This window comes from Hesperophylax consimilis, chromosome 22 (assembly GCF_061612785.1).
Source record: "Hesperophylax consimilis isolate HC1 chromosome 22, BYU_Hcon_1.0, whole genome shotgun sequence".
NCBI lineage: Eukaryota > Metazoa > Arthropoda > Insecta > Trichoptera > Limnephilidae > Hesperophylax > Hesperophylax consimilis.
In genome coordinates this window covers 27,823,941-27,847,685 of record NC_142857.1, presented here as the reverse complement: position 1 = coordinate 27,847,685, position 23,745 = coordinate 27,823,941, and the positions used below count along the sequence as shown (strand labels likewise).

General features: G+C 34.7%; 2 protein-coding genes and 1 long non-coding RNA gene across 3 annotated transcripts in view; 2 read left to right on the top strand and 1 right to left on the bottom strand.

The window, feature by feature from the left end:
- Window positions 1-8,386, top strand: part of Chc (clathrin heavy chain) — a 42,884-nt gene extending 34,498 nt beyond the window's left edge. Inside the window, exons 22-27 of the mRNA XM_089645561.1 lie at window positions 1,116-1,358; window positions 2,952-3,066; window positions 5,931-6,097; window positions 6,586-6,672; window positions 6,809-6,935; window positions 7,392-8,386. Coding sequence (XP_089501687.1) covers window positions 1,116-1,358; window positions 2,952-3,066; window positions 5,931-6,097; window positions 6,586-6,672; window positions 6,809-6,935; window positions 7,392-7,474 — 822 coding nt within the window. The 3' untranslated portion in view covers window positions 7,475-8,386. The remainder of the gene's footprint in view (window positions 1-1,115; window positions 1,359-2,951; window positions 3,067-5,930; window positions 6,098-6,585; window positions 6,673-6,808; window positions 6,936-7,391) is intronic.
- Window positions 8,387-14,928: 6,542 nt separating this feature from the next.
- Pop4 (ribonuclease P/MRP subunit POP4) lies at window positions 14,929-15,719 on the bottom strand. Its single transcript, XM_089644838.1, has one exon. The coding sequence runs from the start codon at window positions 15,559-15,561 to the stop codon at window positions 14,947-14,949; it is 615 nt and encodes a 204-aa protein (XP_089500964.1). The 5' UTR covers window positions 15,562-15,719; the 3' UTR covers window positions 14,929-14,946.
- Window positions 15,720-15,900: 181 nt separating this feature from the next.
- LOC149413409 (uncharacterized) lies at window positions 15,901-22,861 on the top strand. The gene is made up of 3 exons (XR_016304269.1): window positions 15,901-16,179; window positions 20,436-20,504; window positions 22,486-22,861. It is a non-coding gene; the product is annotated as an uncharacterized LOC149413409 (long non-coding RNA).
- The last annotated feature ends 884 nt before the right edge of the window (window positions 22,862-23,745 follow it).

The following is a 23,745-nucleotide window of genomic DNA, read 5'->3' as shown; positions in this document are numbered from 1 at the left end:
TGTATTTGTAGCTGGAATAAAGATTGCAACCTAGCATAAAAAATAGATGCTAAGAGGAATATCCTTCACAAGTGATACGCAAAATACGATAAAAAAATTTATGTTTGTGTTTCTCACAAGGAACTCTGGTATTGAAAGGGTCAACATTAAAAGAAAAAAAAGAAATGGGTGACTTGATCATTCAAAATTTTATCTGAACATTTTAGCTGCCCTGGTATTCAAGAAATCTTCACCATTTATAAAAATACTACTAACAATAAATGAAAAAAAAAAAACTTTTGCATCCAATTTTATGAAACAGTTCTTTGCAAACCTAGTAATGGAAGCATGGAATAAACTTTCTCAATATGTCATTGATGCTACAATTATCAATCAATTTAAAACTCAATTGTTCAATTGAGTTTCCTATCATTGCGAAGCAGAATTCGCCAAGCGTTGGATTGTTCACCCATCAAAAGGGAACGTGAGCTGGGTTTAGACCGTCGTGAGACAGGTTAGTTTTACCCTACTGATGACCGATCATTGCGATAGTAATACTGCTCAGTACGAGAGGAACGGCAGTTTTGGACATTTGGTTCACGCACTCGGTCGACCGGCCGGTGGTGCGATGCTACCATCCACAGGATTAGGCCTGAACGCCTCTAAGGCCGTATCCCGCCTAGGCAAATCGGGCGGTGATACGTGATGTGAGTTCCGCGAGTCGAAAGGCTCTCTAAACAATGTGACATCTATCAGGCGGCCCCCGTCCGCGGGGGCCTCCGTCGAAGCCCGACGAGGCGAGGCGAGCACTGCGCAACGTGGTTAAATGTCCCGGCGCGATGGCGCCCCGCCTCTGACCAAGCTTAAGTTCGACGTCGGAACTCGGAATCGTCCGCAGACGACCTTCGTACCTGGCAGGGTGTTGTGCCCGGTAGAGCAGCGTCATGCTGCGATCCGTTGAGACTCAGCCCTACACCAAGAGAATCCAGATTCTCATTTTGATTTATTCTCATTGACTTATTTTGGAAATTTAAATTCTCAATTTAACAAACTTATTGTAAAATTAGATATAAGCGCATCGGAAGAATGCTGCCTGCTCATTACATAATATTAATAATATATGTTGTGTTGTTTAGGTGGCCAACATGGAGCTGTACTACAAGGCCATCCAGTTCTACCTGGACTACAAGCCGCTGCTGCTCAACGACATGCTGCTGGTGCTGGCGCCGCGCATGGACCACACGCGCTCCGTGGCCTTCTTCACCAAGGCCGGCCACCTGCAGCTGGTCAAGGCCTATCTACGCTCCGTACAGAGCCTCAACAACAAGGCCATCAACGAGGCGCTCAACGGACTGCTCATTCAGGAGGAAGACTATCAGGTAATGCTCCTTTTAACAGGCATGAGCGGAAACGTGGCATATCTTCTAGAGATGTTGGCTCGTTCCTGAGTGTTGTGCTAATTTCCTAATGGTCTTGCACTCCTTGAACTATAGAAACAAACATCTATGTTCGAGAAACTTGTGACATAATCAATAGTGTATTTTCATAAACTATCGATAACGTTCAAAATATGTGGAAGAGTCCAAGTTTATTTTTCTGATTCTGATCAGCAAACTGAAAAAGTGTAATTTAAAAGTTTTTTATGAAACCGCACAATAGTCCCAACTGTTTGGAGTCTGTGAGACTGGCATCGCCAATTGGAGTACATTGTGAGGCTGAAAGTAGGGAGGAGGGGAAGGAGATTAGGAAGAGGAAAGGTGGGGAAGTACCTGGCTATTCAGATCTGGTCACCAAACTCGGTCAAAGCCACTTAATGCAACGTTTCAATTCTGAATGGTTGTCTTACATCGGCACGTTCAGGAGTATTTCTACTCTGGAACGTGCCGCAAATATACTATATATTATTTTTAATTAATAACTTGCGTAATACTCGGATTTGAACCCTCGACCTGCTGCTTGCTAGTCGAGAGTCTTACCCCTCAACCATGGAGGCTGTTAATATTTTCTTTCATAATTATTGATTTAAAAAATATCTAAAACATTCATAAAATGGTAAATTACAATAGAATCCTGCGCCACTCATCTCTCTACGGAATTCCTGTGTCGAGATGAGCAGCGAGTACATAATACATCCATAGAAGGATTATAGCAAATATGGGGTTTCTATGGTGGTTTATGACAAAAGCCACGATATGGGTAATCCAAAATCACCATTCTCAGCTAGTATGGAATATTTTACCATTTTCTTGAATAGATTTAACGAACCTTTAGTTTTTTTTTAATATTTTCGCTAAGCATATTATAAAGCAACGGAGCTTTATAAGAAAAACACCTTTGTCCAAAGGATGTTCTGGTATTCACCGGCTGATACATTAAAGAAGAACCCAATCTAATATTGCGCACTTGTTGTGTTCTTTTGGCAGTATCAGTGTTGTTGAAAATTTTACAGAGAGCCTGTATTATGTACAACCGCCTTACTGACATAATTTTACTTTCACTATAAATAATAACTGTGATGAATACAGAAAACTTACATAAAAATAAATACATTCCTAGACTGTTATTATATTAATAACATTATGATGTAGATAACTGGCTGGCAAGGCGGCTGTCACCAACGTGAACAAAGCCACATTCACGAACAAAAATGAAGAGGCAGTTTTAGCAGAAAATCAAGAATAGTTCATTTTACAATGTTGTAGAAAAAAATTTCGTGAACGTAAAATAAAATAAAAATGCAATTATTGTTTTTTTTCAGTAAAAAAATGCTGTGAAAATATCGCATTCATTGCATCAGTGGACTTTCCACAGCAGTGTTTTATAAACTTTCCTCTGCTAATTTCACTCCTCAAGGCCATACATCAGATTTGGTATCATATCTTCATTATGACGCCAGCAGTAAATTGAAGTTTCTGCATTCGCCATTCTGTATAATTTCTTCATTGATTAACATTGTTTTAATTTGATTCCAGGGACTCCGCACATCGATCGACGCCTTCGACAATTTCGACACAATTGCGCTGGCACAGAAGTTAGAAAAACACGAATTGACAGAATTCAGACGCATCGCTGCCTACCTATACAAAGGTAAATAACCACACCATTTTATGTTGGCAGAAAGCTAGAACTTTCAATCTAATTTTGAACTTATCCTCATTAATATTTCATACGTCAGTGTCCAAGGACATTTGGATTGGAAGACATACTGAAGATTAACCAACGGTAGATTGACCCTGCAGATTAGAAGCCTGAACAATATCTGTCATATCACTGTATGATGTAATTGTCTGGAACGTAAACCTAGTGATGGGAAAATTCCTGGGAATTTGTTTTTGGAGAATTTTGCAGGAATTGATATCTTAAGTGGTGAAATCGCCTAACACTACTAACCAATAAGGTGAAGTCAAGTGAAATTTCTTGTCATTTACGAATGTTCCATATTACAGTAGAACCTCGTTAATTCGAAATCCAGCGGACATCAAAAATCAAATTTCGAATTAACGAATTCCCACGTAATTCGAAATTTTATGAAAAAAAAAAAAAAAAAAATACGCCGAAAATCGATTTTCTCGGCCGCCTCTTCAAATCCGGGTGGTATTTTATTTGTAAATTCGTATTAATACCAATTATTTCTTTATTTTCGCGGTCGATTACCATAGCGGCCGGCCCTGTAAATTCAGATATTCGCAATAAATTCGTAAAAATGCTATATATTTACGCGTAAATCGAGATTTCGCTGCCGATTTCGGTCGCGCCCTACCCTTTAAATTGAGATATTCGTAAAAATACGATATATTTCCGCGTAAATCGAGTTTTCGCGGTAATTTTCCGTCGCGGCCGGCCCTTTATTTCAAATATCTGAATTTGAATTCGTAAAAATACGATTTATATCCGCGTAAAACGAGGATTCGCGGCCGTATTCCGTCGCAGCCGGCTCTTCAAATTCAGATATTCGAAATAAATTCATAAAAATGCTATATATTTACGCGTAAATCGAGATTTCGCTGCCGATTTCGGTCGCGGCCTACCCTTTAAATTGAGATATTCGTAAAAATACGATATATTTCCGCGTAAATCGAGATTTCGCGGTAATTTTCTGTCGCGGCCGGCCCTTTATTTCAAATATCTGAATTTGAATTCGTAAAAATACGATATATTTCCGCGTAAAACGAGGATTCGCGGCCGTATTCCGTCGCGGCCGGCTCTTCAAATTCAGATATTCGAAATAAATTCGTAAAAATATGATATATTTCCGCGTAAATCGAATTTTGTCGGCAGTTTTTCGTCGCGGCCGGCCTTATAAGTTCAGATATTTGAAGTAAATTCGTAAAAATATGTCATATTTCGGCATGGATCGAAAATTTTCGGCCGATTTCCGTCGCGCCGTATTTTTTCAACGCGGATATTCGAAGAGTTAGTAAAAATACGATATATTGACGCGTAAATCGAAATTACGCGGCCGACCCTTTAAGTGCAGATATTTGGCGTAAACTCGTAAAACTACGACATATATCCGCGTAAAATGTATTTTCTTGGCCCTTTAAACTCGGATATTCGAAATAAATTTGAAAAAATACGACATTCCAGTGTAAATCGATTCAGATTTACAAAATAATAATACTAATTAGGACGATGTATAACCACGTAAAAATACATTTTTCGGCGTTTTACCGCCACGGCTGACTTTTAGATTCAGATTTACGAAATATTATGATTTATTTTCGCAAAAATCAAATTTTTTCGAATTACACCAACAAATTTTCGTGCGCGGACAAAAATAAATTTCGAATTACGAATTAACGAATTTCGAATTAAAAAAAATTTTGTATGAAAAAATTTTTCAGCGGAAATTTTTTTTGCGAAAATTTCGAATTACGCGTTTTTTCGAATTATCGGGGTTCGAATTAACGGGGTTCTACTGTAATTAGAGCATGCTCAGGACAAAAGTTTTGAATTTTTTCTAAAAATACCGAAGATATAAAATTTTTGATATTTGCGGCCAGTCGATAAGGTGCAGCAGTAATACTGCCATTCAAATTATGAATTGTGCAACATCATGAGACACAATTGTATATATTTTACCCAAGTTAACTTTTAAAGCACATAACTTTTCAGTTTTGGAGATACGGAAAGAGTAATTTTACTGCATTGACGTAAATACAAAGATGCGTTATGTTCATACTTTTGATTGAAATCCAATAACGAAACATACAAGAAAAGAACAGCCACAATGAGTATGTGCGAATAAATGAAACAGCTACAAATAACATCATTCATAGCTAAATGGAACGGAATGCATTAGAAAGAGATAGCCAGCCATTCAAAAAATATGTGTACGGGTGAAACAGCTATATTGTTATATATGCATTCCTCGCGACACCAGTATTTTTTCCTACTTCTCGACCAACAGAGTAGTAGAATACGACGTACGTACTGTCAATAGGTTGTCACTTCATTTATGTGTTTCTGCGTTCGCTGTCTCACTTTACTTTATTTGATGGTTAATGTTTTTCAGTAGCAAAAAGCATTGTGAATGATTGCATTTATTGAAATAATAGTGATGAAACTCCATCAGATTTGGTTTTTATTTGAGAATTATTTGTACACATCTCAAAAGCACTGGAGGGTATTTTTTTCATAAAACAGAGCCTAGAGAGATATGTTTGGAGCAGCTGTCGTTGTTTTTAGTAATTTTTTTAACCCGCATTTGTGATAACTTTCTTAGTAAATTAAATTCCCGACTTTGGGGAACATTCCCTGGTGCACTTCACCATGTACACCTCAAACCTTGTTTATTTTCTCTGAATTTGTGATAACGCTGTAAAAAGTATGTAACCAGCTCTACGTTCCATCTTCTGTTTGTGGGCTGTTACAGTAAAGCATCCCCAATAAGAACACCTTCTTTAATGTTTTGACATAAACACATGTGTATAACTTGTTGTGTGTTACAGGAAACAACAGATGGAAGCAGTCGGTGGAGCTGTGCAAGAAGGACCGCCTGTTCAAGGACGCCATGGAGTACGCGGCCGAGTCGCGGCAGCAGGAGGTGGCCGAGGAGCTGCTGGGCTGGTTCCTGCAACGGGGCAACCACGACTGCTTCGCCGCCTGCCTTTTCCAGGTAACAAACAACACACAAAAATTACAGTTTATTCCTATCTAAACCGATACTGATTCTACACCGTATTCAGGCAAGATATTCTCCACGAGACATTAGCCTATTGTAACATTACTCACAGGCATTGGCGGCTCGTGATAAGAGTGCAAAGCTAGAAAAATACAACATCTGGTGATGTTTTACCCCAAAATAATAATTTTTTTTAAATAATGTATCGTTTTCTGCTACAACAAAATAATAATGTCTTTTTTTAAATATTAGCACTCTCAAAAGTTACGAGTTGCCACTGGTCTCAGTATATTTTTACAGCTATTTGTGTAAAAATAATTCAAGAGGTTTTTGGGCTTGAGAATTCGGTAATTCTTAAAAGTGGAAAGTAGTGAGAATAAAATGAGATTCATAAAATCATGGATGCTTTCCACAGAGAAAATTTATTAAGAACTTGTTCAATACACTAGATGTTTTTTTAAGTTAATTTCTTATTTTTTCAGTGCTACGATCTTTTGAGGCCAGACGTTATCCTAGAATTGGCGTGGAGGCATAATATCATGGACTTTGCCATGCCTTTCTTAATTCAGGTAAGCTTCTATTCAATGTTGAAATCTCAACAATATCAAAAAATAACAGATGCAAGAAAGCAGATTTTTTTTAAATTTACCCATCACAATGTGGCATCCTTATGAACTTTATATTTAATCCATTTGTGTATTTTAGGTTATCCGCGAGTTCTCCACAAAGGTAGACCGACTCGAAGCCGCAGAGGGCAGACGGGCGCAGGAAGGAGCGGAACAGGAACACAAACCCATCCTCCTGGCCGAGCCACAGCTCATGCTCACAGCAGGTAAATACTAACTGACTTCCACCTCCTCCTCCTCCTCTTCCTCTGTTACCTGGACATGTTTATACCAACTGTCATTTATGTGCTTCCGATCATATTTCCACCAGTTGTAATGTATGGGTATAATTACACCAGCTGTAATTTATGTGCTTCATTGTTATAACAATTGCAGCACAAAATTATGTGCTCCTGATAATAATATTTACACCAAATGTAATTTATCTGCCCCTGGTCATATTTACACCAGCCATATTTTATGTGCTCCTAATTATACATAACTACACAACTATATTATTTAATTTGCCCTTGGTAATTTCACCATCCATATTTTATGTACTCCAGAGTATACACACAATTAAACCAACTTTATAATATGAACTAGGTACATTAAAAAACTAAACATTAAAGAAAAAAAAAGTATTGTTGATAAATCCTTCATCCTATGTTAATTTATTCCAGGTCCCTCAATGGGCTACCCTGGCGTGCCTGGGGGCCCTGCGCCCTCCCCCTACGGGGGCGCCCCCTACGGCTACGGCATGTAGGACCCCCACCCCCCACACTGGGCTCAGTGGACCAACCACCCAACACCCCCCCTCCACTCTGCGCCCCCGATACAACGGACATACACACGGCTATAACAAATAAACATACCCCCCTCTAATCTACTCTGTCTCGATGGCGACACTGCAAACACAATATAATATACTCTAGTTTAGGCTATCCAAATATATAATGCTAGCTAAAGAAATTTATAAATTTTACATAGTACAAATATTGGATTGTGAGAATGTTTAACACAACTGAACTTGAAAACTTTTATTCCAAGTTAGAATTGTTTGTAAAAACAGTACTTCTTTTAAGAGTTTCACTGTGTTCTAATAGATGTGGTCGAAATGTCTGAATTTGAATCAATTACGTATCGGAGTCAAGAGAATAACTTGAAGGACACCCGAGATGCATGGGTTTTTATACAGAATCTATAAATGAATAGATTTGAGATAGAACTGATGCATTTAATATGTGAATATCTTCGTATGAAAGACATAATTAATAATTTGCATTCTACTGTATTGACATATTAACGCCATACAAACAAAATTGAGTAAACGCAATATAATGAATGCATTTTAGAGTTACTTTACATCTTTACGCGTCTGATAAAAATTACTCACTGATATCAGTTAGTGGTAAAATTTAAATCTTTTCTGTATAACTTGTCATTTGTTAGTTTTTCAACATTGTCTGTTTGGCGGCAATATTATAAACACTGTATAATTTCAATTAATTGTATATAAGTACAATTTCAAGTATGAACATCATTTTGTTGCAGTGTCATCGTCATTTGGACAGTTTCAGCAATAAACCTTTTATTTGGGGTCTAGAGTTGCCTGTTTCTGTTGGATTATACAATTTATATAGGAAATATTTTATATTGATAAGTGTTACAAAGTAAACCAATAAACACCGTCTCCCGGAGTTTTGGTGTTTCTCGGCAATACAAACAAAACTACTGCTGTTCTGTTTAAAACGATATTTACAACAATAATAATAATGATAAATATAAAAACGAAATAAAGAGTAATATTTAACCCCAAATGTATTTGCGTTGAAGAATCGGAATTGGTTTATTTTTTGTTCTGTTTTCTCTTATAAATATATTCATTTCATCTTAGAAAATTTACTAAATATCACACAATGAATTGATTGAATCATTCATTTATAAACATCTCTTTATAGGGCCCGCCAAGTTATGCCACCATTATAAAAGGTCCGGCCACTGACAGCCGAGATGGCCGCCGATCTTGTTCAAACATTATCTAACACGTTGGATGTTTATCACGAAGATAAATTTCTGCCAAAATATGGCACTCAATATGCATAAAATGTTCAGTTGTTGTCAGTGACAGTGTTATTGTATTTAATTAAATGACAAATTACCGAAGCATCTGCCACTAGAGGCAGTGCAAGTGGACGGATCTTTTATACAGGCGCCAGTGGTTAATTGATCTAAGTAAATTTGGTTAACTCTAGGATTAAAGCAAAAATGTTTAATGTCATACCATAACTTTTCGTTTTGTTTTCTTGTTACCTTACAAGACATTATTGTATTATATAAATTAGTACAGTTTGAAGTCAGGACTATAAAGTTTTCGAGAAGCGATATATAACTTTGTAGTCTTGTCAACATTCTGTTCCGAACTGGACGCTGGACTGTTAGCTAATCTAATGAAGTGAAATTCCGATTCTTAGCGCTCTTTCCTTAGCCCGGCAATTATACATTTATTAGCAGAATGAATTAACAAGTACTGTATAGAGATTTTAATATAGTTATTAACATTTATCCAGAAATTATACTAAAAAAGTAATACTTAGTACATTATTATTTACAAACTTTGCCGAAAATAATGTTATAATACTTTTTTTTTTTTAAATGAGACTAATTAAACATTTATTTTAATTTTACTTGAGGTATGTGTTTACGAAATTCAACTGCTGGAAATTAAAAAATGCATTATTAATTTTATACGTAGAGAATCAAAAGTTTATGAATACGTGAATGTTCGTTACAAACAAAGCAAATCAATAATTTTCCCTAAGATATCCGTATCTTACAGAGCCATCGATTAACCGTGGTATTTGATAATAATTTTTATTATTATAAAAAATGGTCTAAAAAAAAATTATTAAAAAAAATAATAAACTTAGTCCTACGAAACATTGCACATATAAATGTATATACAAAGGTAATTTTAAATTGTTTGTCAAAAATGAATAATTCGAATGTTTCCAACTTTTCAACCAAGATCTATCTGCTTTGACATCATAGCTTCGTTCTCGTCAAATGTAGCAGTTTTTATCTAGAACTGGAATATAAAAAAGCTGTTAAAATCATAGATTAAAATTTATATGATCAAAAAATATCTATTAATGGTTCCTTCAAATAAAATAACGCTGTAAAAATATTCATATTGCAATTAAATACTTATTTCGTAGTAGATTTACGAAATATTTATCCAAAATTATTTAATCTTATGGTCATTTAATATTTTTATCTTAAAATTTTTTATTGTATATTAAAAAATTTCTATTTTTATTCAATACTTTATCTCCGCACTTTGTGGATATTCAGTATTTGATAATTTTCCTCATTATTCATTCATCGACTCATAAAAGGACTTGTAACATCGTAATGGTCATGACCAACAGATAAATTTTATGATTTACCCTCGAAAATAAATGCAAAATTGCTTTGAAATTTTAAAAAATGAAGTTGAAAAATAGTGTTTGAAAATAATTTAAAGTTTTGTTATACTTGTATATTATAATGTTCTGGGTTTGAATTTCTCGTTATTTCACTAAAACGAACCGTTAATAACCTCAAACAAGAAATAACTAATTAAGCACGCCTCGTTTTTGTTTAATTTAAAAACATTTGTACAAAAACAATCACTAGGATCCAACGCTCGTTGGACATAGAAGATTTCACCCCATTGTCATCATGTCATGCTTATTTCGTAGTGGTCGAACGAACGAGTATCGGTCAGTTAGGACGTTATGGACTTGTTAGAAATGTGACTGATTATCACTCGCAAATAATTCATCTATCATTAAGGAATAATGTTAAGTCTTCATTAAAGATTTTAGTTTGTATGTTTGTCACTTTGCAAGAATACGTTTTAACAGTTCTCGTGCCAAAAGGAGTGATGTGCTTCGTGCTTTAATAATACCGTTTAAAAGCTCTGCTGAAGTCAACTGCTTATTATAACCTAATACATTGTTCAGTTAACACTGGTCGCTTGGCTATTCATTGATATTGGACTCTTTAAATTAACATACGCTAGAATCTTACTCATCTGGAACTACACATTATGATGGTGCAGAATTACCAGAGAGTAATATGTTTCCTACAGATGAGTGAGATTCTATGGAATTAGTGCATTTCTCTATTTAGCGTGAGAACTTTAAATCCGTATAATCTAGTTATTTTTTTAATTAATATCTTGTGCAATGGAGTTCCTGTTTGGGTTTGTTTCAGTTTGCATGCGGCGATATTGAAGTTGATTATTTTTTTATCTGTTTATTACGTTATGGAGTAAAAGAAAAGTATTTATAGCGTGAAACGACACCTGTATTATTACAGTTGTGCGTTTTGCAGTTTGCAAGTTATAACCTATATTCCTCTATTATTATGATTTATTAAATTTGATATGTACGCGCTTGGATCATTCCTTTGTCTCTCATTTAGGTTAATGTCATTTGTTTGAAATAGTTGGTAACAAATAATAGATTGTACTAGTATTGTATTTATTCCTGTAAAAATGTGCTTTCTTGGATTTATAATAAAGTATGATATATGAACATTAATTAACATGCCTTTTTCTGTAATTCTCGCATTAAATATACAAACCACACTCAAAAATATATTCTTCGATCAGAAGTTATAAAGATGAACTTTGAGAAAGTGCTGGACAAATGCTTACGAAAACACACAAAATTATCAGGGAAACGTCCTCAGTGTAATTAATATCCGAGGGGGCGTAATTAAGTTTGCGGAATGGGTAGGTAGGTGATTAGTGGGGGTGTCGCTGAATTAGGTACTAATTGAGCAACTCATTAGTATAAATACCGAGTTTTACCGTAATTAGGTCATTAGTCTTTGAGCTATCGTTGACCAAACAAGTCAATCAAGGGGAGAATTGTGAATATGGAGAAAATCGAGTTCCGCGAAAATTCCTTAACAAGCAAGGGAAATCAGTTCAGATCATACTGGAAGAGATGTCATCCGTTTACGGGGACACTTGTCCAAGTAAAACTATGGTTTACAAATGGCAAACCCTCTTTAAACAAGGCAGGAAGTCGCTTGAAGACGGCCAGGAAGGCCTATCAAGGTGACCACTCTGGAAATTATTCAAAAAGCCGAAATATTAATAATAGAAGATGCCCGACTAAACAAGAAACAGCTCGCAGAAATGGTTGGAGTATCAGATACAACCATTTTCAAAATTCTTCACGACCATCTTGGCATGACTAAAGTCAGCACAAGATGGGTGCCGAGAATTCTCACGCCGCCTCAAAAACAACAGCGCGTGTAGTGTTCTCGTGCATTTTTGGACCTCTGTAGGGAATACAAAGATGGAGTGTTGGCTCAAATTGTTACTGGTGATGAAACTTGGGTTCATCATTATGAACCTGAGTCTAAACAGCGCTCTATGCAGTGGCACAAGAAAGGCACACCACCACCCAAGAAGTTTAAGGGTGTCACAATCGGCTGGGAAAATCATGGCAACAGTCTATTGGGACTCGGAAGGAATCCTGTTGATCGATTACAAAGATAAAGGTGTTTCCATAACCGGAGTTTACTACGCTTCAATTCTAGAGCAATTAAAGAAGCCATCAAGGAGAAAAGAAGGGGAAAATTGACCAAACTGTCCTCCTTCTGCACTACAACGCGCCTGTTCACAAGAGCCGTGTTGCGATGGCTGCCCTGCAGAAGATGGGCTTCGAAATTTTGCCACATCTACCCTACAGTCCTGACCTGGCTCCCAGTGATTATTACCTTTTTCCAAACTTGAAATAAGAACTTTATGGGAAAAAGTTTTCAAGTGATGAAGAAGTGAAGGATGTAGTTTCGGCGTATTTTTTAGACAAAGACAAATCTTTTTTTTTTGAGGGTATACATAAGTTAATTGAAAGATTTGAAAAATGTATTAGGGTAGCTGGTGAATATATCGAAAAGGAAAAATAAATTTGGATTTTTATTTCCACTCCTTACCCCCCATTCCGCGAACTTAAAAAAGTTCCCTGGTACTTCTTTCATAAAATTTAGAAAAGAAAAATCATACCAGCAACCTTGAGAAAAGGCATAGAATGACGAATAAAATTAGAAATTTGAATGGAAACAAATATGCCACTGACTTTGGGTTCTAGACCATTTAGCACGCGATCTGTCTCTGTTATCTGAAATTTTATATCGCCATCCCATTTGAATTTCGTAATCAGTTTTGGAAATATAGGCTTATATTTGATTCACGAAACACGCCCACAAGTAGGGCTGGCCCTGTGCAGATGCAATTGGAGCAGTTCGCTCCGGGTGCCAATTCGCCAAAGGGCAGATAATGATAAACACCTAATGCAGCGCCCTTGAGGTCTTTATTAGGGCCAAGCGCCATTTGGCTCCTGGCCTCTTAACATGCGTATTCAGTAAACAAGGTCATCCACAGATGAGATGGGCTGTTGACCTAAAGAGAGTTGCCAGCTTCAGCTGTCAAGAATCAGCAAAACTGGACACTTCGGTCAAACCAGAGACTCCAGAAATCATTTTAAAAAGCATAACAATAAACATCATTACAAATAGAATATATTACACAACATTGCTGGGTGTGTAGTATATACCTCCATGTGAAAACATTAATGTTTTACAAGAGTGAAAAATTCATTTTTAAAATTTTTTGTTATTTTGAAAAGACAAACATTCTCGGGTTATGAATAATGTGACAATATTTGGAAATCTCCTACTACCACCACAGTTGTTGCATGTGATGTGATGGAGGACTTAGCCAGCTGAGAATGGGGTACCTACGCCTGGATGGGAACCAAACGCGATGTCAACTCAGCCACCGACCGGTCAAAATGAAAGTGGATTTACAAATGATATTTATTTATATTATTAATGTACACAATAACTAAAAATAAATAGAAGACTTCCTTCATTTTCCTGCTCCAAAAGACGTTTTTTCTCTCTCCTGAATTTTTTTTTTTTCAGATATTTGGTAATACCTACGTGACGTGACGATAAATAATTAATAATTATAAGCAATAATTAGTCACCTGAAATATCAATACAATTTGAAAATATATCCGGAGTAAAAATAAATGCCGCCAACGGGAATTGAACCCGTACCTTCTGATGTCCGGTCAGGTGCTCTGAAACCAACCAACCAACAACCAACTTTATTTTTGTAGCAAAGGCTTTGTTAGTGCTAAATTTCTCACTAGATGGCATCGAGACATATAATATCTTCATTTATGGGTGAAATATTTTTGACTTGTCAAATATTATTATTTTTTAATGATAAACTAATGTTTATAAGACAAGGTTTTATGCATAGCACAAAGGATAACAAATAATTATAAGCAATAAAAGTCTTATAAACTTATAAGTTTATCATTAACAAATAATGAAAATAATTGAAGAAACATCAATAAAAATGTATAATGGCTTGAATTATTAATTTTAAGTAAACCAAATTGATAATTTTATTATTAACACCCTTCCGGCGAGAAGGCCAGTTGTACCTTTTACACCGGTTCTACTTGAATAGCTGTAAGAGCATTGATGTACGATAATTCTATATGAATATTATACACCAATATTTTTGTGCAGGTCCCAACTATAAATATATATGTGAACAATGTGATAAGTCTTCCATTTTCTTATCTTCTCGTCTCTTGCGTGGAAGAATGTTTAATCAAAAGGATACATACTAAACCTGCAGACGTAGAATGGGTAATAAATCCTCAAACTTATGGCACTGGAGATGCGGATATTGTCAGTTTTTTTATAATGATTTGTGCGAAAGTGAAAACCAAATTTTATGTAATAAAATATGTACATCACTAAATGGCACAAAACTGACTTTAACTTCGATTTATGGAGTTGTATTACAAAGTATGCTTTAATTTCAGGCAGTACTTTTATGTGTATTGCTTTCAGAGTTAAAGCAAAATACATTTTCTCGAACGGAACCCTATTGTCACACATTTGAAGTGTGTTAAGTTCCCAAGAATATTAGTTTCATTATTGACAGTGACAGCTGTTTCGACCTTCAAGGCTACCATGAAACCGTCTTTAATGAGGAAACAGATGTCACAATAATAAAAATTAAAATACTTTCAGAATTTAATAATCACATTTTAAAATATAAATGGCGTTCTATGAATTAAACACATTAACATTAAATAAACTATTTATGACAATAAATTTATTCATACAGAAGTTACAGTTAAAAAGCTTTCACAGAGTTGATAACATGAATAATTTAGAATGTCGAATTGATCTTTCAGCCGGTCGTCTGTTAATATGTTTACCGAATATCTTAAAGTTTATATTGTCCAAATGAAATACAAACGCCGATTGTTCTTTAGGAATAGTCCTCACAATATCATCTTTACACAGAAGTTTAAAGGTGTTCTTGGTGTCGATGACACAGATGCCTGTTACTCCGACCAATGATGGACATTTAGATTCGGAGACAGTTATCATGGCCCCGTGAAAGTCCGATTTAAAAATTGTCTGTGAAAAACTGTCCCAAGCTTTTTCTTCTATTGAGGGAATTGATTGTTTTCCTAAATCTAATTGCTGTTTCATGTACTCCTTCCACATTTGGTGCATTGTTAAAACGTCTTCATATTTCATTCCTTTCCTTGGCAGGTGAAAAAGTCCCAAAGCTTTTTTTTCTTTCCTAGTAATGTATTTGGATTTTTTTGTCCTCTTCTCGTTGGTTTTCTTCCTGCCTTTTCTTTTGCCGAGTGTCAGTGTTTTCTTTAGATCTTCTTCCAATCTAGGTAAGTCAACCTTGCTGACATTGTTTGATAAGAACTGTTTGAGGGAGGCGATGTCCTCGTCCATGGTTGAGGCAATCAATAAGTTACCTTATTCAACTCACGTGTATTAAGATAATAAAGAATTTATGTGGCAGCTTATACCGATACCATAAATATACCACCGATACACATAAAGTTAGGTTAGGTTCAGGCGTAAATAAACCGCGGCTCAGGTTGTTTCAATTTGACGTTTACCTGCATAGTATAGCCAGGAGTATATAAAAATATTCCTCATAAACTATTTTACTTCCTAAATATCGCTTTCCATAAATCCCTAAAATCAACCAAGAAGACTTGTGCATCTAGCTTCTCAAAGATCGGAGTACAAAATTACAAAATCTTAATGTCATTTTGACAGGTGACAGTTATGGTGACGTTTGTGCAATGCCTGAATTTATGAAAATAATATTCAAACCAATTGATGTTATTAGCTCTAAATAAAATAACATTGCCTACTAATTATCTAAAAACCTAATGCTCTTCGTAGCAGAGTAATATGATTAGGCAGTTGTTCATATTGGTTCTGCAGGCGATTATCTACTTTATGTCGAAAATTGGCTCTCACAGTATCAAATACTTTTATTATTGCGTAATCCAGTCCATTAACAATACTATTCATTATTTAGAAGGGGATACAGAAGCTGTAAGTTGTTTAATATTTACTTTTATCGATAAATAATGTTGTTTCTAAATCTTTTTATGACCAACCCTCGAATGATAAAATAGATTTTTTTTTTCAAATATATGAACTATTGGTAAAATTGCGGTAAATTTACATAAAATAGGTACACGGTTATTACGAACTTTCAATAGAAAAACCACTGAGTATTAGTTAGATAACAATGAGAAGTAAATATTTCAGTTTCCGAAAATGGACAACAATGCATTTTAGTAGCTATTTCGTAAAAAAACGGATAGTTTGATTATTTTCTTCACGCAATGTTTTGACATAACAATTTGAAATTGTTTTTTAGGCTAGTTTTTTTTAAATTTTATTTGTGTTTTAATTAAACCCAAACTGACAACCTAAGAACCTATTTTAGGGTCATAGGTTCATATTTTGGATGAAATAAAAAGAAAGAAACTCACCTTTGACATCAATAACAATGGCCGCCAAGTAACAATCAGTTTTAATTTTAATGAAATAAATATAAATGCATTATTTTCCATTTCCGGAAACTGAAATACTTACTTCACATTATTATGTAATTGTTCCTAATTTCTACATATTTATAAAAATTTCCGTGTTCTGCTTACTTTCGTAAATATTTCCCGATAATTATTTCCCAAACCGTTGCACTTTTAGGCACAAATTGTGAAAATTACACTTTGTTTCAAGAATTACTACAAGAAACAACTTTACATGCATAAAATAGGTTCTTGGTTTGGGTTAATTAAGTAATTTATGCGTTTTTACATTGAAACAAAGTGTTACTGCATAGAAAAAATCCAAAATGGTACAGGGACCTTTTTATAAGGTAAATTTAAGTTTTATTATGTCATCTATGTAGATGGCTGTGTGGGGAGTCTTTCTTAGGAACGGAAAGAGCGAACCTGGGTCTTGATGAGAGCCAAGTTTTAGGAGGGAGGAAACACAGAGGCCGGAAAATCATTACACAACCGATTCATTGAACGCAAGAATGAATCTTAGAAATTACACATTCTCATGCGTCCAATGTCAACCGTGTACAAATGTTGAGCGCGCGTTTGACTCATAAGTTTCTCGGAGCATCTTCCATTGAAATGGTAGAACTTGTCATTTGTTTTCCAAATACTGCAATCCCATTTCTGCACAGAGTTAAGTGTTTTTTTCAGGTAATTTGGTACTCCAGGCCAAAGATGGATGCCAAATTCATCAGTGGGGCGCCCTTGTGATTTGTACAAGGGTCAGCAGTTGTGTAGATACTATTAAAGTATCTGCGGGTCCTGTACAGTATGCTCAGCTTCTGAGAGGCTATCTTGACTTTGACGGAGCCCTGTGCCTGAACTGGTCGCTTAAGGTTACACTAAGCTTGTCCATGGAAAGCTTGTCCATGGAAAGCTTGTTGAGAAGATTGCTTAACTTCTCAAGTGTCGAAAGTACCTGCCCATCGGGTATGAAAAATTGTATCCGTTGAGCTCAATTGGTAATCTGTAAACAATACTTTCTGTTTGTGAGATTTTATGCTCTGCAAACTACAAAGGTATTGTAACGCGGGAGCTCGGCATTTCAAAGATCAACAATAATACTATTAAGATGATTTGTATGGCACCGTTTTTGTGAAAATCACATCAAGGGCGCAGTACAATATATATATATTTCCGACTTTATGTCCGGATTAAATCTTCCCCATAGGAAAAACTAAACCCTTCCACACACTTTTCCACAAATGATCATCTAGTCAATCAACATTATGCAAGTGCATTATACATAAAAGAAAAATAAATACAAAACAATACAAGAACAACACGTCAACTCACCAGAGATCAAATGGGAAAATAATTCACCGACTCCAGATATTTTCATATCAGAGGGTTCGGCTCGGTAGAACTTCTAACAGGGCCTATAAATCCTACTGATCCCTCAGCATAAATATTTAAAAATCTTTCGTTATCCTACATGTATTTAAAGTGACTGATTTTTGCATTTTTAAATATAAATTTTTTGATAGATCTAAAACGCCTAAATTTGTAATGAAAGAGCTAGGTATAATGCCAGTAGCCGAAATAACAAATGGTAATATTTTTATAGTCTGAGAATGCCAAATTCTTTTTATCTCATTTCCTAAATCTGTGTATTTTCTTATTTTTTCATTAACAGATTTTTGAATATTACAGTAATTTGGAATAGCAACATCAATGATAAAAGTTATTTTTTTAATTTCGTCATGTAAAACTATATCGGGTCTATTATGACTAATCGTTCGGTCTGTTAGTATAGTTTTATCATAAAATTCGTTTTCTAAAAATGAATTTGGTTTGTATTCATAATATGGTATTATGAATATATATTACTCAGCACGGGTGAACAACCCAGTGAGGCCAACGTTGCTGAATTGAAATGTGAAGTACTGTAGAGTAATGTATCAATAAAAAATAATAAAAATAATATAAAAAATAAATAAAAAAATATTACGGCAGTCAATCAAGTTATGTTTAATTACCAAACTTTGGTGAATTATTTTTAAAACTTGACTGTGCCTATATGTATACTCGGACGGTGCTAATATATAACATCCCGATATAATATGTTCTATAGTTTCCGGAAAAGCCAAAAAAATTTCTACATAAATCATCAATTTGATTTGTATCTTTGATTATATGCTTCCTATAATTTTTAGTATTAATGACTCTATCCTGAATATATATTTATTATTTAATTTTTTTTGATGCTCTATCTTATTACTAACCGTAGACTAGACAAACTATTATAACAATTTATGGCTAACTGATTGCATCCAGCTGTTCATTGATCAATAATATAAAATTATATGTACAATGTATTACTATTTCTGTATTTACCAAGCTTTCAATTTTAGATCTGGTGAAGGTATATAAAGGTGTGGGTAGTGATGTGCACCCGGGAATATTCCCCAACCTAAAATAAAAAAAATTCCCCAAAGTTGGGAATGTATTTTTTTATGAAGAAAGTTATTATTACTGCATTTTTGATAAAATGTATTATGTTTTAAGAATTAATAATGATAGTACAATTAGTTTTTCATTTATACAACTGTGTTATGAGGACACAATTCAGTTCAATTCATGATTCAAATGGCATTTATTTATTTATTATTGTACATTTGAAACAGAAAAACTTATAAGCAACATATTGGGCCAAATAATATAATAGGATACTGGATATATGCACGAGACATGTAATAAAATGAAAAGTACAATGTATGTCAAGGATAGGCTGCAATACAGGTGTGAATATGTACATTATGGCCTGGTCAACGTTAGTTTCTAACTAGGCAGTGCCTGTTCTAAAAAACTAAATTGCTGCAGTACTTATTGCTGCGCCAGTCATTGTATGTACTGTGACATCACACGTTTATCGGCCGGTGACAAATATCAACATTTTGGCGGCTTATATCTTCGGGATTTTCCGAAAATTTTGAAAATACTGTCCTCACCATGTTCTAATCAATATTGTTACGTTTGTAAATAACATAAAAATTTAATTGTAGGAGACAATGTCATTGGTTAATCTGGGGAATTCACCATTTAGATGAAAATTTCCACAATATTACTGTTATGGGAATATCCCCCAAAAATAAATTTCCGCTAATTTACACATCACTAGGTGTACGTATTGGGTATTTTACCATAAATTTAGTTTTTTTTTTGTTGTTGTTATTATTGTTACTGATATCTTATTCGGTGTTGGTGCAGTGGTATCCTATACATAGAATAAAGAAGAACACTAGAAATGCCATATAGATTTGAATGGAAAACAATATCGCCACTGACTTAATACCAAAAGTTATAAAACGCTATCTGCATATGAAATTTAAGCAAAGAATAGTCAGACTTTTGGATCATAAAACATTTATTTATTTATTCATTCATGTTCTCCATAAAATTTTTATGCACCAGTATATTACGGAGAAGATTACAAATTTGAGATACATGTAAGTATAAAAGGTGATAGAGGCAGTTTTACTGTTTTGTGACATGCGTCAAAAGATAGTTGCTAAACTGTCTGTAAGTGAAATGTCGATGGTCAACGCAGAATTGTTTGAGCCGAAGCAGTTGAGACGCTCTGTTGATTCCAATATATGTGGATTAAGTATAGTTCCAGAGATGCCCACATAGCACTTCTCGTGTTCTTCTTTATTCTATGAACCAATAATATTTATTAATTAATAATATTTACTAATATTCTCAATAACAAGTGTGTTTCAAATTTGCTTTTAGACTAAGCCTTCTAACAACACAAAGCTCATTCTAAATCAGTGAATTAGCTTCCTAAATCCATTCCATCAGGTAAACTTACACTTATGGCTGCATGTTTTTTTCCAACTACTGAAGAGATAAACCTATAGAAGTGTATTGTGTGGGCATGTCTATATGCCTGAAGTAAGGTCAATTTATCCTTACTTCACATGCAATTGATCAATTTTTTTGGTGTAAGACCTTCATTTAGAATTGAAACATTGCTTGAAATGACTTTAGCCGTATTTAGTGAACAGATCTGAATAGCCTTGTACTTCCCCACCGTCTTCTTCCCCATCTCCTTCCCATCCCTACTACCTTTAGCCTCAACTATGGCATCCCCCAATTGGGGATGCCATTGTCTCACTGGCTCCACACGGTTGGGATCATTTGGGACTCTTGTGCGGTATTAAAAAAATTCTATCTTCTTTCTTAAACAGACAAACAAAATGATTAGCTCATCTAAGGCGTAAGAGTCGAAACGTCTTATGTATGTTGGTGACATCATTATTCTTTCAAATCTGCATAGATCGCACTTCTAAGGATTGTCTGTTTAGTAATTTGTTATTGTTTTGTATTGGTAATGGTATATTGCATTGTGCATTAGACTAAGGTGGAGGAATGTTGTGTGTAATCCACATAGCCAATATGCAGTGGTGGATCGAGCACTTCTTCAAAGATGGGAGATCAGCTTTTTTACGTGTATTGTACCAAAACCTTCTAAATCACAAGGCCGGGACACTGAATCAAATCAGCCTCCTAACTTTTATGTGAACCTATTGTACTGAGATCACTACCCGGAGAATATATAAAACAAAAATGTTTATGGACAAGTCGTGCACATAATCAGATGTCTAAACACAAATAAATTTAAATTTCTCTATGATATACCCATTTATAATACATAATATGGTACAATTTAAATCTCTCTAGATATATACCCATTTTTAATACATAATATGGTATAATTTAAATCTCTCTAGATATATACCCATTTATAATACATAATGTGGTATAATTTAAAACTCTCTAGATATATACCCATTTATAATGCATAATATGGTATAATGAATAAATAGTATTGACTGTATAAAAACGTTTCTTTCAAGAAAGGCATACAAATACGATATTGGATTGAGTTACTGATATAATATTATATTTGTATGCCTTTCCAGAAAGAATTGAGTTTTCATACAGACAAAACTATTTATTCATATCTATAAGCGCAAACAAATAATGCGTCTGAATATTTGAAAACATAACTTGCAAAAAATTATTTTTACAAAATAATTAACGCCAATAATCTACGAATGCGTAGATTATAACGTACGTTACGTTTTGTCCTTAAAGGGACAACTCAGAATATCCCCATGTGCGCACTTGGTTCGTGCACTGAGAAATATATCAAAGGGACAGGACTCTGACTGGTAACCAGCTAGTAAGCTCCAAGACACAGCAGAGCGGTCACCTGTCACCTTGGCAGGGCCGGACCTGAGCTAAACGGTGCCAGGGCACGGTGCTAAAGCCCTAGCGCTGTATAAGGTGTTAGGTATTATCAGCGATATTATGTGATCTGAAATAAATTTTTGCCGTATACTAGCTGAAGTTCCGCATTGCCCGTGCTTTACTCAAGAGTTTTTCGAAATCAGACTTACCTTCCTGTTGTTTTGAAGGTCAAGTGTGGAAAATTTCAAAAATCAGAAAAATCAGTCTCGAAATAAAACTGTAGATTTCCATAAAAATCAAACAAATGCAACCCATTCGCCGGCCACCACAGACAATATTATTAATATTTCTATATATTAATTTCCATACTTAATTGCTTTTATGTTTAAAGAATTTATTAATTTTGGTGAACACAAAGCATCGACTGTTATTTCCTTTGGTTTCGGGAAAATCTGATGGGGATGGTCTCCATTGTCCCCCCCGTGAAGAACCGCCACTGCCATATAGGCGATGCATGCAACGCACTTCAGATTTTTGTCGATTTATTGCTTAAATCTTTTTTACTGACCACATGTTTATGTTTCAGATTTGTTACTAACATTTTAACAAAAAAACACCTGACTAACCTGTATTACATAAATATACATTGTTTCCGAGGTAAGTTAAACTGAAAATATGTGCGTACCGAGAGCAGATCGACTTCTACAGGGAAAAATACTTTCTTCGCTATGCAAAACTTCCCTAACCTCAAATAATTTCAACCAACAAACCCACTTTATCTTCGAAAATGGATGAAAAATAAATATTATGGCTACGTACTTTAGGATTGCATATGTTATCTTGGAGTAGTGGAAATATTTTGCTCTTACCTATTACAAGCCTTTATGGCGTACATCCATTATTATTAATGCTTGTAATATTGTAATAAATTTTAAGTATGTTTTAAATAGATGGTTTAAATAATAGACACAAGTGATTCAAATGTTAAATAATGTATATTGTATGGCTTAATATGGCTTCAAAATCAAAAAAAAAAGTTGATTTACTGATTCTGAATATATAAGTTTGATTATGTATGTATGTATTTAAAAACCATAATAGACGTAAGAGCCCTGTGATTGATGGACAGATTCTAACAGAACTTACACCGCTACCTCACGGGATGGCCGGTGAATGCGGACAATTTTGTACCAAGTTGCGCTGCGTAGACTCGCACACGGTTCACCACTGCGGTGTACAAATTATTTCAGTATAATTCATGTTTTTTGGAAATCTTTCTAAATATTTAAAAGACTCATGTGGGATTGACCTTACCGTTAACTGACAACTTTAAATCGACATTTGTAAAAAAAAAAAAATGGTAATATTACATGCGAATATTTATAATTTTTTTTTTAAATTGACTAAATCCTTTTTGGACATAGTTATGCGGAAAGCGTCCAACCCCAAAAATATGGAAATGAGAAAAAATGTTTGAAAATTTGTAAGTACAAAAGCATATTATAACGGCATTTCTTCATTTTCATTTCATTGTGTGTTTTCACGTATATTTTTTTTTTTTATTTCACTGATAACCCCAACCTACAGATCTTAACAAAAAAAATGCTAAATCATGTTAAAATTGCTCCCCAAAAACTCTTTATCGCCTGACAGGCGGCTTAAATCGCCCTCTGGATCGATAATACCTCAACACACCTTTAAAAAGTTGTATAAAGTCATTAAAAGCGATTAAAAAAACTAATCTGTGCACCTAACGTACGTAACCTATTTAACTTAGTTTTTGTTTCATCACTTGTCATGACTATATCATTTTTTAAAGGTGTGTTGAATTGGAATTTTGATGAGT

Coding starts and splice junctions, on each gene's coding strand:
- Pop4 (XM_089644838.1), bottom strand. CDS start 15,561: ATGGACGAGGACATCGCCTCCCTCAAACAGTTCTTATCAAACAATGTC.